The following is an 18,676-nucleotide window of genomic DNA, read 5'->3' as shown; positions in this document are numbered from 1 at the left end:
GCCACCCAGCACAGGGCACAGCCACCCAGCACAGGGAAGGCCACCCAGCACAGGGCACGGCCACCCAGCACAGGGCACGGCCACCCAGCACAGGGCACGGCCACCCAGCACAGGGCAAGGCCACCCAGCACAGGGCACGGCCACCCAGCACAGGGCAAGGCCACCCAGCACAGGGCACGGCCTCCCAGCACAGGGCACGCCACTCAGCACAGGGCACGGCCCCCCAGCATGTGTGAGGCCACCTCGCGATGGATCCATTATTAGATTGCAGACGCATCGGAACTAAGGCTGACTCCTGGCTGAGCTGTCAGGCGGTCACCGCCTTGTTTTTAATCGGAGCCACTGCATGTGACGTCACGCAGCCACCCCAAAAAGGTCATGTCATGCCCCCCCCCCCACAACGCCATGTTGCTACCCAGCGAATAGCCGCCGCTGTCAATCACACTGCGGCCCCGTCCTTTCTGGATGTGGTCGCAATGTGTAAGGTCGCGCACTGCGTCCAGTGCGCATGCACAGACCACCTGAATGCAGCCGCTGCTTACAGACGCGTGGATGCGTTCAGGACTGAATTATGCCCATAGCGCACACTACACTATACCAGGGGCGGATTGTGATGTACAACCAGACACAAAAATAAGAATTTACTCACTGGTAATTCTATTTCTCGTAGTCCGTAGTGGATGCTGGGGACTCCGCAAGGACCATGGGGAATAGACGGGCTCCGCAGGAGACTGGGCACTCTTAAAAGAAAGATTAGGTACTATATATGGTGTGCACTGGCCCCTCCCTCTATGCCCCTCCTCCAGACCTCAGTTAGGGAAACTGTGCCCGGAAGAGCCGACATTACTAGAAAAGGATTTGGAATCCAGGGTAAGACTCATACCAGCCACACCAATCACACCGTACAACTTGTGAAAACTATACCCAGTTAACAGTATGAACAATAACTGAGCCTCATTTAACAGATGGCTCATAACAATAACCCTTTAGTTAAGCAATAACTAAATACATGTATTGCAGAGAGTCCGCACTTGGGACGGGCTCCCAGCATCCACTACGGACTATGAGAAATAGAATTACCGGTGAGTAAATTCTTATTTTCTCTGACTTCCTAGTGGATGCTGGGTACTCCGTAAGGACCATGGGGATTATACCAAAGCTCCCAAACGGCGGGAGAGTGCGGATGACTCTGCAGCACCGAATGAGCAAACTCAAGGTCCTCCTCAGCCAGGGTATCAAACTTGTAGAATTTTGCAAAAGTGTTTGAACCCGACCAACTAGCAGCTCGGCAAAGTTGTAAAGCCGAGACCCCTCGGGCAGCCGCTCAAGAAGAGCCCACCTTCCTCGTGGAATGGGCCTTTACTGATTTAGGATGCGGAAGTCCAGCCGCAGAATGTGCAAGCTGAATCGTACTACAGATCCAGCGAACAATAGTCTGCTTTGAAGCAGGAGCACCCAGCTTGTTGGGTGCATGCAGGATAAATAGCGAGTCAGTTTTTCTGACTCTAGCCGTCCTGGAAACATAGATTTTCAGGGCCCGGACTACGTCCAGCAACTTGGAATCCTCCAAGTCCTGAGTAGCCGCAGGCACCACAATAGATTGGTTCAAATGAAACGCTGAAACCACCTTAGGAAGAAATTGGGGACGAGTCCTCAATTCTGCCCTGTCCATATGGAAAATCAGATATGGGCTTTTACATGACAAAGCCGCCAATTCTGACACACGCCTGGCCGAAGCTAAGGCCAACAGCGTGACCACTTTCCACGTGAGATATTTGAGCTCCACGGTCTTAAGTGGCTCAAACCAATGTGATTTTAGGAAATCTAACACGACGTTGAGATCCCAAGGTGCCACTGGAGGCACAAAAGGGGGCTGAATATGCAACACTCCCTTAACAAACGTCTGTACTTCAGGCAGTGAAGCCAGTTCTTTTTGAAAGAAAATAGACAGGGACGAAATCTGGACTTTAATGGATCCCAATTTAGGCCCATAGTCACTCCTGACTGTAGGAAGTGCAGAAAACGACCCAGCTGAAATTCCTCTGTTGGGGCCCTCCTGGCCTCACACCAAGCAATATATTTTCGCCATATGCGGTGATAATGTTTTGCTGTCACATCCTTCCTAGCTTTTATCAGCGTAGGAATGACTTCATCTGGAATGCCCTTTTTCATTAGCATCCGGCGTTCAACCGCCATGCCGTCAAACGCAACCGCGGTATGTCTTGGAACAGACAGAGCCCCTGCTGTAGCAGGTCCTGTCGGAGCGGCAGAGGCCATGGGTCCTCTGAGATCATTTCTTGTAGTTCTGGGTACCAAGTTCTTCTTGGGCAGTCCGGAAAGATGAGTATAGTTCTTACTCCTCTCTTTCTTATTATCCTCAGTACCTTGGGTATGAGAGGAAGAGGAGGGAACACATAAACCGACTGGTACACCCACGGTGTCACTAGAGCGTCCACAGCTATCGTCTGAGGGTCCCTTGACCTGGCGCAATATCTTTTTAGCTTTTTGTTGAGGCGGGACGCCATCATGTCCACCTGTGGCCTTTCCCAACGATTTACAATCAGCTTGAAGACTTCTGGATGAAGTCCCCACTCTCCCGGGTGGAGGTCGTGCCTGCTGAGGAAGTCTGCTTCCCAGTTGTCCACTCCCGGAATGAACACTGCTGACAGTGCTAGGACGTGATTCTCCGCCCATCGAAGAATCCTTGTGGCTTCTGCCATCGCCATCCTGCTTCTTGTGCCTCCCTGTCGGTTTACATGGGCGACCGCCGTGATGTTGTCTGACTGAATCAGCACCGGTTGGTTTTGAAGCAGGGGTTCTGCTTGACTCAGGGCATTGTAAATGGCCCTTAGTTCCAGAATATTTATGTGTAGGGAAGTCTCCTGACTCGACCACTGTCCTTGGAAGTTTCTTCCCTGAGTGACTGCCCCCCAACCTCGGAGGCTTGCATCCGTGGTCACCAGGACCCAGTCCTGTATGCCGAATCTGCGGCCCTCGAGAAGATGAGCACTCTGCAGCCACCACAGCAGAGACACCCTGGCCCTCGGGGACAGGGTGATCAACCGATGCATCTGAAGATGCGATCCGGACCACTTGTCTAACAGGTCCCACTGAAAGATCCTTGCATGGAAGCTGCCGAAGGGAATTGCTTCGTAAGAAGCTACCATCTTTCCCAGGACTCGCGTGCAGTGATGCACCGACACCTGTTTTGGTTTCAGGAGGTCCCTGACCAGAGATGATAATTCCTGGGCCTTTTCCTCCGGGAGAAACACCTTCTTCTGTTCTGTGTCCAGAATCATGCCCAAGAACAGCAGACGCGTCGTAGGAGTCAGCTGCGACTTTGGGATAATCAGAATCCAGCCGTGCTGTTGTAGCACTTCCCGAGATAGTGCTACGCTGACTAACAACTGCTCCTTGGACCTCGCCTTTGTAAGGAGATTGTCCAAGTACGGGATAATTATAACTCCCTTCTTTTGAAGGAGTATCATCATTTCGGCCATTACCTTGGTAAATACCCTCGGTGCCGTGGACAGACCAAACGGCAACGTCTGGAATTGGTAAAGACAGTCCTGTACCACAAACCTGAGGTACTTCTGGTGAGGTGGGTAAATGGGGACATGTAGGTAAGCATCCTTGATGTCCAGCGACACCATAAAATCCCCCTCTTCCAGTCTTGCAATAACCGCCCTGAGCGATTTCATTTTGAACTTGAACTTCCTTATAAAGGTGTTCAAGGATTTCAAATTTAGAATGGGTCTCACCGAACCGTCTGGTTTCGGTACCACAAACATTGTGGAATAGTAACCCCGTCCCTGTTGAAGGAGGGGAACTTTGATTATCACCTGCTGAAGGTACAGCTTGTGAATTGCCGCCAGTATTACCTCCCTTTCTCTGGGAGCAGCTGGCAAGGCTGATTTGAGGTAACGGCGAGGGGGAGTCGCCTCGAACTACAGCTTGTATCCCTGAGATACCACTTGTAGAACCCAGAGATCCACCTGTGAGCGTACCCACTGGTTGCTGAAGTTCCGGAGAAGCGCCCCCACCGCACCTGGCTCCACCTGTGGAGCCCCAGCGTCATGCGGTGGACTTAGTGGAAGCAGGGGAGGATTTTTGTTCCTGGGAACTGGCTGTCTGGTGCAGCTTTTTCCCTCTACCCCTGCCTCTGGGCAGAAAGGACGCGCCTCTGACCCGCTTGCCTTTCTGAGGCCGAAAGGACTGTACTTGATAATACGGTGCTTTCTTAGGCTGTGAGGGAACCTGAGGTAAAAAAGTAGACTTCCCAGCTGTTGCTGTGGAAACGAGGTCCGAGAGACCGTCCCCAAACAACTCCTCACCCTTATAAGGCAAAACCTCCATGTGCCTTTTAGAATCAGAATCACCTGTCCACTGCCGAGTCCATAATACTCTCCTGGCAGAAATGGACATTGCATTAATTCTAGATACCAGCCGGCAAATGTCCCTCTGTGCATCTCTCATATATAAGACAACGTCTTTTATATGCTCTATGGTTAGCAATATAGTATCCCTGTCGAGGGTATCAATGTTATCTGACAGGGTATCAGACCACGCTGCTGCAGCACTACACATCCATGCTGAAGCAATTGCAGGTCTCACCTGAGTGTGTATATACAGACTTCAGGATAGCCTCCTGCTTTCTAACTGCAGGCTCCTTTAAGGCGGCCGTATCCTGAGACGGCAGTGCCACCCTTTTTGATAAGCGTGTGAGCGCCTTGTCCACCCTAGGGGATGTCTCCCAACGTAACCTGTCCGTTGGCGGGAAAGGGTACGCCATCACTAACCTCTTACAAATCACTAGTTTCTTATCGGGGGAACCCCACGCTTCTTCACACAGTTCATTTAACTCATCAGATGGGGGAAAAGTCACTGGCTGCTTTTTCTCCCCAAACATAATACCCTTTTTAGTGGTAAATTGCACAGAAATGTGCAACACATTTTTCATTGCCGTAATCATGCATCGGATGGCCCTTGTGGACTGTACATTTGTCTCATCCTCGTCGACACTGGAGTCAGACTCCGTGTCGACATCTGTGTCTGCCATCTGAGATAGCGGGCGTTTTTGAGCCCCTGATGGCCTCTGAGACGCCTGGGCAGGCGCGGGCTGAGATGCCGGCTGTCCCAAAGCTGTTACGTCATCAAACCTTTTATGCAAGGAGTTGACACTGTCGGTTAATACCTTCCACATATCCATCCACTCTGGTGTCGGCCCCGCAGGGGGCGACATCACACTTATCGGCTCCTGCTCCGCCTCCACGTAAGCCTCCTCATCAAACATGTCGACACAGCCGTACCGACACACCGCACACACACAGGGAATGCTCTGACTGAGGACAGGACCCCACCAAGTCCTTAGGGGAGACAGAGAGAGAGTATGCCAGCACACACCAGAGCGCTATATAACAGAGGGATTTTACACTAACACAGAGTGAATTTCCCCCAATAGCTGCTTATAACACCTTTTGCGCCTAAATTTATGTGCCCCCCCTCTCTTTTTTACCCTTCTCGTAGTGAATACTGCAGGGGAGAGCCTGGGGAGCGTCCTTCCAGCGGAGCTGTGAAGAGAAAATGGCGCCGGTGTGCTGAGGGAGATAGCCCCGCCCCCTCCGTTGCGGGCTTATCCCGCTTTTAATAATTTTAATGGCGGGGGATTAGGCACATATACAGTTTATAACTGTATTATGTGCATTTTTGCCAAAGGTATACTTATTGCAGCCCAGGGCGCCCTTCCCCCAGCGCCCTGCACCCACCAGTGACCGGAGCATGTAGTGTGCTATGGGAGCAATGGCGCACAGCTGCAGTGCTGTGCGCTACCTTATTGAAGACCGGAGTCTTCAGCCGCCGTTTTTCTTCTGGTTCTTCCGTCTTCTGGCTCTGCAAGGGGGACGGCGGCGCGGCTACGGGAACGGACGATCGAGGTCGGGCCCTGTGTTCGATCCCTCTGGAGCTAATGGTGTCCAGTAGCCTAAGAAGCACAACCTAGCTGCAAGCAGGTACGTTGGCTTCTCTCCCCTCAGTCCCTCGTAGCAGTGAGTCTGTTGCCAGCAGATGTCACTGAAAATAAAAAACCTAACAAATACTTTCTTTTCTAGTAAGCTCAGGAGAGCCCCTAGTGTGCAACCAGCTCTGGTCGGGCACAGATTCTAACTGGGGTCTGGAGGAGGGGCATAGAGGGAGGAGCCAGTGCACACCAGATATAGTACCTAATCTTTCTTTTAAGAGTGCCCAGTCTCCTGCGGAGCCCGTCTATTCCCCATGGTCCTTACGGAGTACCCAGCATCCACTAGGACGTCAGAGAAATGTATGAAACCTGCCCTAATGGGGGTGGGGCCTGTTGAGGGGCTGTAGTCTGTCAAGGGCACTGGCACAGCATCCACATGCAGCAGGGCACAGGCACAGCATCACACATGCAGCAGGGCACAGGCACAGCGTCACACATGCAGCAGTTCACAGCATCACACATGCAGCAGGGCACAGGCACAGCATCACATGCAGCAGGGCACAGGCAAAGCATCACACATGCAGCAGGGTACAGGCACAGCATCACACATGCAGCAGGGCACAGGCACAGCATCACATGCAGCAGGGCACAGGCACAGCATCACACATGCAGCAGGGCACAGGCACAGCATCACACATGCAGCAGGGCACAGGCACAGCATCACATGCAGCAGGGCACAGGCACAGCATCAAATGCAGCAGGGCACAGGCACAGCATCACACATGCAGCAGGGTACAGGCACAGCATCACACATGCAGCAGGGCACAGGCACATCATCACATGCAGCAGGGCACAGGCACAGCATCACACATGCAGCAGGGTACAGGCACAGCGTCACACATGCAGCAGGGCACAGGCACAGCGTCACACATGCAGCAGGGCACAGGCACAGCGTCACACATGCAGCAGGGCACTGGCACAGCATCACACATGCAGCAGGGCACAGGCACAGCATCACACATGCAGCAGGGTACAGGCACAGCATCACACATGCAGCAGGGCACAGACACAATGTCACACATGCAGCAGGGCACAGGCACAGCATCACACATGCAGCAGGGCACAGGCACAGCATCACATGCAGCAGGGCACAGGCACAGCATCACACATGCAGCAGGGTACATGCACAGCGTCACACATGCAGCAGGGCACAGGCACAGCGTCACACATGCAGCAGGGCACAGGCACAGCGGCACACATGCAGCAGGGCACTGGCACAGCATCACACATGCAGCAGGGCACAGGCACAGCATCACACATGCAGCAGGGTACAGGCACAGCATCACACATGCAGCAGGGCACAGACACAGTGTCACACATGCAGCAGGGCACAGGCACAGCATCACACATGCAGCAGGGTACAGGCACAGCATCACACATGCAGCAGGGCACAGACACAGTGTCACACATGCAGCAGGGTACAGTCACAGCATCACACATGCAGCAGGGCACAGATACAGTGTCACACATGCAGCAGGGTACAGGCACAGCATCACACATGCAGCAGGGCACAGACACAGTGTCACACATGCAGCAGGGCACAGGCACAGCATCACACATGCAGCAGGGCACAGGCACAGCATCTGACATGCAGTAGGGCACAGGCACAGCATCACACATGCAGCAGGGCACAGGCACAGCGTCACACATACAGCAGGGCACAGGCACAGCATCACACATTTAGTAAGCTTGGGCACAGCAACACACATGCAGCAGGGCACGGACACAGCATTATACATTCAGGAGGGCACAGACACAGCATCACACATGCAGCAGGCCACGGTCACAGTATCATGGGTTAGTTATGTGACCGGCGGTCAGGAGACCGACGTTCACATAACCGCTCCCTACATCTCACCCCCTCACAATCCCGACAGTCTGCATGCCGACCAACAGGGACTATTCCCAATTGTGGGTGTCCACGACACCCATAGAGTAGGAATATAACCCATGGCGATCGTAGGTAGCCACCGAGCCCGCAAGAGGCTTGCTGCACTTGCAATCCCCCGCCGGGATCCCGGCATCGGTATGCTGACCGGCGATCACGCATTCCACACCTCAGTATCACATATGCAGCAGGGCACAGTGTCACACATGCAGCAGGGCACAGACACAGTATCGCACATGCAGCAGGGCACAGTGTCGTACATGCAGCAGGGCACAGTGTCATACATGCACACCAGAGCACAGTTGCAGAGGTGAGGTTGCAGCAGAGTGTCATTCATACATGCAGCAGGGCACAGTGTCATTATCATACCATACCTCCCAACACAACCCTCTCCAGGAGGGACACAATGCTCTGCTCCTGGACTTTTCTCTTAATTTATGATTGCAGGCACCTGTGTTGAACAGGGTAATGGATAAGAAAGGTGTTTCAACACAGGTGCCGGCAATCATAAATTAAGAGGGAAGTCCAGGAGCAGAGCATTCTGTCCCTCCTGGAGAGGGTCATGTTGGGAGGTATGTCATACACGCAGCAGGGCACAGTTGCAGAGGTGAGGTTGCAGCACAGTCCAAAATTCAAATAGGGGAGCCACACCAACTGCCAGTGAGTCCCATGTAGTGAGGTGTGTCAATGTTTGGGTGGCAGTTGGTGTGAATCCCCTATTTGAATTTTGCACTCTGCTGCTTCCCCACCTCTGTAACTGCCACTGGCAGGAAATCCAGGAACAGGACACTTGTACCTAAGGTTGGTTCTATATCGGAGTGGCTGAAGGGACCTTGTGACGTACCTAGGGGAGGAGTTACGTCACCAGGGGGAGGAGCTACGGGCGAACAGGGTACCCGAAAAGATCGCTCGCCACGCTTCGGGTGGCGAGCTCCGCTTCGCTCACCACCTAATTACTAAAGGTAATAGTTGGTGGCGTGGATAGTAGAGGAACTATCCCGCTGGCCTAGCTCCTCCCCCTTGCGTCGTAACTCCTCCCCCTTACGGAAAAGGTCCCTTAGCCCACTTGATTCTAGCATCTACCTTGTACCTAATGGAATGGGTCATGTTGGAGGGTATGTAATGTCCTTGTTTCCTCATTTATGTCCCTTATTTGTGGCTTATTATAATGTGATTACATACTGGTGACATCTTACACTGACTGAAACCCCCTCCTACCTCTTCTGTACAATGGTTTCTTCTGCCAGTGTCTGCAACTCACAGTGTGATTGGTTGTTAGAAATTGGAGGGAAACTGCAGCCAATAAGCTGCCTGTAAGAAGACTTCACTGTTCATAGGCCAATATAAGTGGTTGACAGGTTGCTGTAACCAATCAGTGATGAGCAGCTTCTCCTCAGAGACAGACTACAATTGTGTTCTCACACTGTGACTGATCCCTGTATTCCTATTGGTTGGTCAAATCATCTGACCTGGTGTCCTGAGTCCCCAGTAATAGAGGAGCTGACATGTCACACACATTCCATATTACATGTTACATGTTACACGCATGATGTCACACACATTCCATATTACATGTTACACACGTGATGTCACACACATTCCATATTACATGTTACACACGTGATGTCACACACATTGTATACTACACATTACACACAATGACATGACAGCACGTGTACTGCTCCCGTGTAACATGTTCCTGTGCTGTGTGCAGGTCTCCATTCCGTCCAGCGGATGCACGGCTGTGAGCTGAGAGATGACGGCAGCACCGCGGGGTATCGGCAGTACGGATATGACGGGAGAGATTTCCTGCACCTGGACACAGAGCGCTGGATCTATATCCCCACCATGCACGAGGCTCAGATCACTGCACAGAGATGGAACAGCCCAGATGTACGAGAGATAGAGAGTAATAGGATTTATCTGCAGGATGAATGTATAGAATGGCTGAAGATACACATCAACAATGGGAGAGAGGATCTGGAGAAGAGAGGTGACACCACACATTATATACACTGTATCTATATACCTGTATCACATTTATATTACACCTCATCATACATCCCTATCAGTTATACTGGTCATTTCCTCGTGTGTCTCATTACATTATACTGTCCTGTACTCAGTGGTGTAACAATGGGAGAGAGGAGAAGAGAGGTGACACCACACATTATATACACTGTATCTATATACCTGTATCACATTTATATTACACCTCATCATACGTCCCTATCAGTTATACTGGTCATTTCCTCATGTGTCTCATTACATTATACTGTCCTGTACTCAGTGGTGTAACAATGGGAGAGAGGATCTGGAGAAGAGAGGTGACACCACACATTATATACACTGTATCTATATACCTGTATCACATTTATATTACACCTCATCATACATCCCTATCAGTTATACTGGTCATTTCCTCATGTGTCTCATTACATTATACTGTCCTGTACTCAGTGGTGTAACAATGGGAGAGAGGAGAAGAGAGGTGACACCACACATTATATACACTGTATCTATATACCTGTATCACATTTATATTACACCTCATCATACGTCCCTATCAGTTATACTGGTCATTTCCTCATGTGTCTCATTACATTATACTGTCCTGTACTCAGTGGTGTAACAATGGGAGAGAGGATCTGGAGAAGAGAGGTGACACCACACATTATATACACTGTATCTATATACCTGTATCACATTTATATTACACCTCATCATACATCCCTATCAGTTATACTGGTCATTTCCTCATGTGTCTCATTACATTATACTGTCCTGTACTCAGTGGTGTAACAATGGGAGAGAGGAGAAGAGAGGTGACACCACACATTATATACACTGTATCTATATACCTGTATCACATTTATATTACACCTCATCATACATCCCTGTCAGTTATACTGGTCATTTCCTCATGTGTCTCATTACATTATACTGTCCTGTACTCAGTGGTGTAACAATGGGAGAGAGGAGAAGAGAGGTGACACCACACATTATATACACTGTATCTATATACCTGTATCACATTTATATTACACCTCATTATACATCCCTATCAGTTATACTGGTCATTTCCTCATGTGTCTCATTATATTATACTGTCCTGTACTCAGTGGTGTAACAATGGGAGAGAGGATCTGGAGAAGAGAGGTGACACCACACATTATATACACTGTATCTATATACCTGTATCACATTTATATTACACCTCATCATACATCCCTATCAGTTATACTGGTCATTTCCTCATGTGTCTCATTACATTATACTGTCCTGTACTCAGTGGTGTAACAATGGGAGAGAGGAGAAGAGAGGTGACATCACACATTATATACACTGTATCTATATACCTGTATCACATTTATATTACACCTCATCATACATCCCTATCAGTTATACTGGTCATTTCCTCATGTGTCTCATTACATTATACTGTCCTGTACTCAGTGGTGTAACAATGGGAGAGAGGATCTGGAGAGGTGACACCACACATTATATACACTGTATCTATATACCTGTATCACATTTATATTACACCTCATCATACATCCCTATCAGTTATACTGGTCATTTCCTCATGTGTCTCATTACATTATACTGTCCTGTACTCAGTGGTGTTACAATGGGAGAGAGGAGAAGAGAGGTGACACCACACATTATATACACTGTATCTATATACCTGTATCACATTTATATTACACCTCATCATACATCCCTATCAGTTATACTGGTCATTTCCTCATGTGTCTCATTACATTATACTGTCCTGTACTCAGTGGTGTAACAATGGGAGAGAGGAGAAGAGAGGTGACACCACACATTATATACACTGTATCTATATACCTGTATCACATTTATATTACACCTCATCATACATCCCTATCAGTTATACTGGTCATTTCCTCATGTGTCTCATTACATTATACTGTCCTGTACTCAGTGGTGTAACAATGGGAGAGAGGATCTGCAGAAGAGAGGTGAACACACATTATATACACTGTATCTATATACCTGTATCACATTTATATTACACCTCATCATACATCCCTATCAGTTATACTGGTCATTTACTCATGTGTCTCATTACATTATACTGTCCTGTACTCAGTGGTGTAACAATGGGAGAGAGGAGAAGAGAGGTGACACCACACATTATATACACTGTATCTATATACCTGGATCACATTTATATTACACCTCATCATACATCCTATCAGTTATACTGGTCATTTCTCTTTCATCCATCTGGGGGACGCTGCGCCATTACTTGTGGGTTAGAGGTGTGTGGTTGTGGAGTTTGGCACAGAACTATTAAAACCTGACTCCTCCCCCCTCTAACCCCTCCCATCTCCTTCCTGCCTAGCCAGCACCTCAGTTTTAGTTTTGTGCCTGTGGAGTACAGACACAGTTTTTATTTCTCCTAATTTTTCTTTATTTTTTCTTTATTTTTCTTTATTTTTCTATACCTAGTCCCTGTTTACAGGTGACAGGTATAAATGGAACAAGGATGCTGTCAGAAAGGGCCACCATACCTTGGTCACTGGGGCCTTTTGATTCACACGACAGATCAAAGAGGTACTGGACAGCCACAATCTGTCACTGGCAGTATTGGGCTGTCCCTAACGGTTTTTATTATTTATTATTTATTAATATTTATTTATTTTACTAATTTTAGTATTATTTTTACTTTATCTCCCTTCCTCACATCCCCCCCCCCCCCCCCCCCCCCCACCCCCGGCGCAAGCCCGCCAGCGGGAGCTGTGCCGGAGACCTGTACCCATACAGCCGCAGTACTGTCTGAAGGGCTGTGGGGACGGGACGGGGATCCCGGAGAAGCCGCCGCAACAGTCGCTATACTTAGCAACGCGCGGCGGCCCGAACTTCCGGTTGGTCGCGAGAGGAGAGCAGGGACGGCTTCCCGCTCTGTTCTGCCCGCGCGCACGTCATGATACCATCTACAGTGACAGGGGGACGCTGTGCTCGCTACCTGAACAGAACAACTTGGGGTGGCGGCACGCGAGAGCCGCAGACTTTCGGCTGCAGCGCGCCTACTGAAGCTGACAGGCGCTTCATTGTTCAAGAAGGGACGGACTCCCGCCCTCCACTACCACGCGCGCACTCTCGTCCAGGTATGCAGGGCTCCGGCCGCCATCTTCTCCAGAGGCAGTACGGGGGACACTGTGCAGCGCTCACAACAAAGGCTGATCACCTAACAGCAAGTATATTTTGGGACACAGTATAAATTCACTGTAGATTTACATTGTGTCATGCTATACTTTTAGGGGAGGTAATTTTTGCAATATATAATATGCATTGAACACAGTATGATTCATAGTATATTACAATATACAACAATATGTCAAAGTATTGGAAAAGAGAATAAATGAATTAATTACTTATGAAATCTACAAAGGGTAAGACCGCCTCGGTGGTTTATTTTTTCCTGCTCACTATGGGGATCATAGCTAGCAAAGGGAAGCCCGGACGCAGGTACTCTGTGTTTCATGCTCTGGGGCATCTGTGGCGGACCAGCAGGAAAGTTCCGCGGATCAGTCTATGCCTCTATGGCTACAGTGGAAGCTCTATGGGCTCGAAATATGGGCTCAGTCTCTAAACAAATTTGTTAACTCTGCCGGCAGTTCTTCTGCTACAAAACGGCCGCAGCCGTTGCCCGCTATAACTTTTCCGGAGGAGTAGTTGGAAACATTCCCACTGGAGGATGGGGAAGTAGACCCAGAGTGGGATAATAGGATGAGGAGTTTTTCTACTAGCTCAGGTGTTAGATTCTGATATAAGCCATCCGTCAAACTCTTAATATTCAGAGTTCGGAGGTGGCGGGTTCTTCCTCTGCCTTTTTCAAAACACAAAAAAAAAAAAAAAAAAAAAAAGACAAGTTACTGTCTTTCCCCCTTATTCACACTTTGCGGATATTTGAAAGAGCCCTGACTTAAGTCGGATTCTCCTGTCCCAGCCCCAAAATAAATTTTAATTTATATAAGGGGGATACAAGATGTTGAGAAACAGACCCAAAAGGTAGACGCTCCTATTCACATTTAACAAAAGCTACGGTTATTCTTTTTGTACATGGGCAGTGCTGCTGGTGTGATGCTTGGCATTGCTGCCTTAGGGCGCTGAGGTCGTGGGTTCAATTCCCACCATGGCCCAAACTGTGAGGTTTGTACGTTTTAGTTGAAAGATCCTACAGATAGGAAGATTGAAACAATGATTAAATCTATGTTATCTTTATCAGGAATTTTCTACTCCCAATTCTAGCTAGCACTTGGGTCTTCATGGCCGCGGATGACTGGCTGGCACAGGTTGTATCTTGAATGCAGTCCCACGATCCATCGGAAGTCATTCAATTAGAAAAATGAGACCTTGTTAGAGTCTACTGCGCTACAATCCTGTATTTCTGCCTTGACCATGACAGCAAGACGGTCTCTTTGATTTCGGGTTTGGGAATGCCGTTTCTGACTCGGAACAGAGCTTGACGGCGATACCCTTTGAAGGTGAGTTCTTTTTGGGTCGGAATTACAGAAGAGACTACAGGGGGCAAGAGCCCTTTTCTTCCATTTGCTCCTCAGAGACCGAAGACCACGAGGTTTCGGTCCTTTCGTACACAGGACAGAGGTAGTTTCCATCCCTTTCGTTCTTTCTCCAGGTTCCCACGAAGAGAGGCATTCAGAGGTAGAGGAACACAGGCGGCTCTTAGACCAGCCAGTAAACCTGCCGACATACCTACTGCATGACGGTTAACGATCTCTGGAGGGATCAATGACGATTCGGGCTCGGTTACGGCAGTTCAAGGAAGTGTGGCTCCTGTCAAAACCAGATCTGTGGGTGACGGAGGTCATATCCAGAGATTATATGTTACATCTCGAGGAACCAATCCCATATCGTGTGTTCGTCACTCCTCTCCAAAAACGCTCCCTCCAGACGTTGAGCTCTTCTTTATGCAACAGCCACTCTCTTACTAAATGGAGTGATTCTTCTAGTTCCCTCTCAGTAGAGAGGTCGGGATTTTACTCAGGTCTTTTTCTTGTGGACAAACCGTTTCGGCCAAAAGGGTTTGAATCCATATCTCTCAACCCAAAATCAGAATGGAATCCATCCATTCGATTATCGCTACATAAAACCAGGGGAATATTTGGCTTCAGTGGACGTAGAGGACGTCTACCTGCATGTTCCTATTTGGACAGGTCGTCAATCTTGTCTGAGATACGCAGTCGGTCCTTGCCATTTTCAGTTTCTCTTCCCTTTGGTCTATCCACGGCTCCTCAGGTATTCACAGGGTGTCAGCATTACTCCGTTTTTAGATGATCTTTTCATCAGGACTGTCAGAGTGAATCCTTCACCAGAACTTGCGTCTCACGATAGAGACTCTATAGTCATTCAGATGGATAATAACTTTTCCACAGTCATCTTTACTTCCTTCCCAGAAAATGATATTTCTGGGATTCTTATTCGACGCTACCAACCAGAAAGCGTTTCTTCCTCACGGACAGGACCTCATCTCGAATTACAGCTAATCCGCTTGTCTGTAAAGACTCGTCGGTCGCTTCGCTGGTGGCTTCACAGCCCAATTTGACCAAAAAGGGTACCGTTCACGATTTGCTCTTGAGGGATGGTCACCACAGACGCAAGCCTCAGAGGTTGAGGGGCGGTGTTTCAGACTCCTTACTTTCAGACGTTCTGAAACAGTCGAGTCTAAGTTACAGATCAACATCTTGGAGTTGAGGGCAGTCCGGTAGGCATCCTTCGGATTCAAACCATGGTAAAGGGTAATCCAGTACGGGTTCAACCCGACGACGCCACGGCAGTTACTTAAATAAAGGAACTCAAAACTGGACCGCCAGGAAGGCAGTCGCTCAGATTCTCACTTAGGCAAAACATTGGGTTCAGATTATACCCGTGATTCACATTCCAGGAGTCGAGACCTGGGAAGCGGTTTTCTTAAGCCGTCACACGGTGCATAAGGGAGAGAGGGGGCTTCACCAGGAGGTGTTTCTGACTCTAGTAGCCCGGTGGGGGATGCCCGATGTAGATCTAACGGCGTCTTGTCTCAACAATAAACCTCCTCTCTAAGGGTCGCGTACTCAGGACCCTTAAGCAATTCTAATCAATGAACTGACGGCGCTGTGGCACTTTCAACTGGGATATGTGTTTCCACCATTTCCACCGATTCCACGTCGGCTTCAACGCGTTCAGAGAGAAGGTCTTCCAATCATTCTGGTGGACCCAGATTGGCCACGATGACAGTGGTACACTCTTCTGCACAATAGGGTCGTCGAGGAACCATCCCGACCCTCTCTGCTCTAGATCTTATGATTCAAGGACCATGTCACCACACAGGTTTGGTCGGCTGACTTTGACGGCTTGGTTCTTGAATCCAATATTTTAAGGGGAAAAAGGTTTTTTCTCGTCCTGTTGAGTAAAGATAACCGGTGGCTTCTGGAATTTACATTGCTTGGTGTGAAAAGCGTGGTTTAACACCGGATGTGTTTAGAGTTTCCTCGTCTGTTATCCTGCATTCAGGAGGATCTCAATGAGGATCTCAGACTTCTTCACTAATGGGGTCAAGTTTCTACTTGGTCGACTCTTCTTCATAGGAGACTGGCTATCACTCCAGAAGTTCAGACGTTCCTTCAGGGAGTTCTTCGGATTCAGTCACCTTTTTTTGTTCCTCCCTGGGACTTTAACTTAGTCCTTACGGTTTTTTTTTTAGAAACCTCCATTTCAACCTTTGGAATCTGTACAATTGCGGTATATAACGTTCAATGTCTTCCGATTGACAATTTCCTCCAAAAGATGAGCATCTAAATTGGCAGCTCTTTCTTGCAGACCACCCTTGTTGGATTTTCATGATGATCGGGTGGTTCTGCGAACAAAACCTTCCTTCCTCCGAAGGTTGTGTCAGCGTTTCATCTAAATTAGGACATTGTCCTTCCAGCGTTTACTCCTCCTCCTTCCGGGGAGGATTCCCATTGGCTCTCTTAGATGTGCTTAGGGCCTTACGGATTTATTTATCTCGTACGAATTCTATCCGTCGTACGAATGCATTGTTGGTTTTTAATGGCTGCGTCCAAATGAGATTGGCCGGATTCCAAGTACACAGTGACTCGTTGGGTAACTACGACCATCACAGAGTCTTCTAATGTTTCAGTTCCTGACTCGATTCAAGCTCCTTCGACTCCAGCTATTGGAGCTTCTTGAGATGTTCGCGGGGCTGCGTCTATTGAGCAGTCGTGTAGGGCGGCGACCTGGTCGTCTGTGCATACGTTTTAAAAAGGTTTTACCGTTCTCACACTTTCGGTTTGGAGACTGCCCCTGTTGGGCGTCAAATTTGGCGGACGGCTATGCCGTCTATGTCTCCCTCCTCTCATTTGCTTGCTTTGGGAAATCCCACAAGTAATGGCGCAGCGTCCCCCAGATGGATGAAAGAGAAATAGGGATTTTTGTTTACTTACCGTAAAATCTCTTTCTCTGATTCCATCTGGGGGACGCTGCGATCCCTCCCATATGTTGTCTGGTTTAACCAGTTAATTGTTTTCGGTCTATCTCCTTTGGCTTGGCTAAACGTTAACTGAGGTGCTGGCTAGGCAGGAAGGAGATGGGAGGGGTTAGAGGGGGGAGGAGTCAGGTTTTAATAGTTCTGTGCCAAACTCCACAACCACACACCTCTAACCCACAAGTAATGGCGCAGCGTCCCCCAGATGGAATCAGAGAAAGAGATTTTACGGTAAGTAAACAAAAATCCCTATTTCCTCATGTGTCTCATTACATTATACTGTCCTGTACTCAGTGGTGTAACAATGGGAGAGAGGAGAAGAGAGGTGACACCACACATTATATACACTGTGTCTATCTATATACCTGTATCACATTTATATTACACCTCATCATACATCCATATCTGTTATACTGGTCATTTCCTCATGTGTCTCATTACATTATACTGTCCTGTACTCAGTGGTGTAACAATAGGAGAGAAGAGAAGAGAGGTGACACCACACATTATATACACTGTATCTATATACCTGTATCACATTTATATTACACCTCATCATACATCCCTATCAGTTATACTGGTCATTTCCTCATGTGTCTCATTACATTGTACTGTCCTGTACTCAGTGGTGTAACAATGGGAGAGATGAGAAGAGAGGTGACACCACACATTATATACACTGTATCTATATACCTGTATCACATTTATATTACACCTCATCATACATTCCTATCAGTTATACTGGTCATTTCCTCATGTGTCTCATTACATTATACTGTCCTGTACTCAGTGGTGTAACAATGGGAGAGAGGAGAAGAGAGGTGACACCACACATTATATACACTGTATATACCTGTATCACATTTATATTACACCTCATCATACATCCCTATCAGTTATACTGGTCATTTCCTCATGTGTCTCATTACATTATACTGTCCTGTACTCAGTGGTGTAACAATGGGAGAGAGGAGAAGAGAGGTGACACCACACATTATATACACTGTATCTATATACCTGTATCACATTTATATTACACCTCATCATACATCCCTATCAGTTATACTGGTCATTTCCTCATGTGTCTCATTACATTATACTGTCCTGTACTCAGTGGTGTAACAATGGGAGAGAGGAGAAGAGAGGTGACACCACACATTATATACACTGTATCTATATACCTGTATCACATTTATATTACACCTCATCATACATCCCTATCAGTTATACTGGTCATTTCCTCATGTGTCTCATT

At 48.4% G+C, this 18,676-nt stretch overlaps 1 protein-coding gene across 9 annotated transcripts in view; it reads left to right on the top strand.

Moving 5' to 3' along the window:
* The window catches only part of LOC134949628 (class I histocompatibility antigen, Gogo-OKO alpha chain-like), a 433,106-nt gene that overhangs the window by 77,205 nt on the left and 337,225 nt on the right, over positions 1–18,676 (top strand). For all 9 annotated transcript variants that reach the window (XM_063938345.1, XM_063938344.1, XM_063938337.1 and 6 more), the window contains one exon: positions 9,619–9,897. In XM_063938345.1, coding sequence (XP_063794415.1) covers positions 9,619–9,897 — 279 coding nt within the window. The remainder of the gene's footprint in view (positions 1–9,618; positions 9,898–18,676) is intronic.

The sequence above is a fragment of the Pseudophryne corroboree genome, chromosome 8, assembly GCF_028390025.1.
Source record: "Pseudophryne corroboree isolate aPseCor3 chromosome 8, aPseCor3.hap2, whole genome shotgun sequence".
Classification (NCBI taxonomy): Eukaryota; Metazoa; Chordata; class Amphibia; order Anura; family Myobatrachidae; genus Pseudophryne; species Pseudophryne corroboree.
Note: the sequence above shows the minus strand (reverse complement) of the source record. Positions and strands in the feature narration are given on the sequence as shown.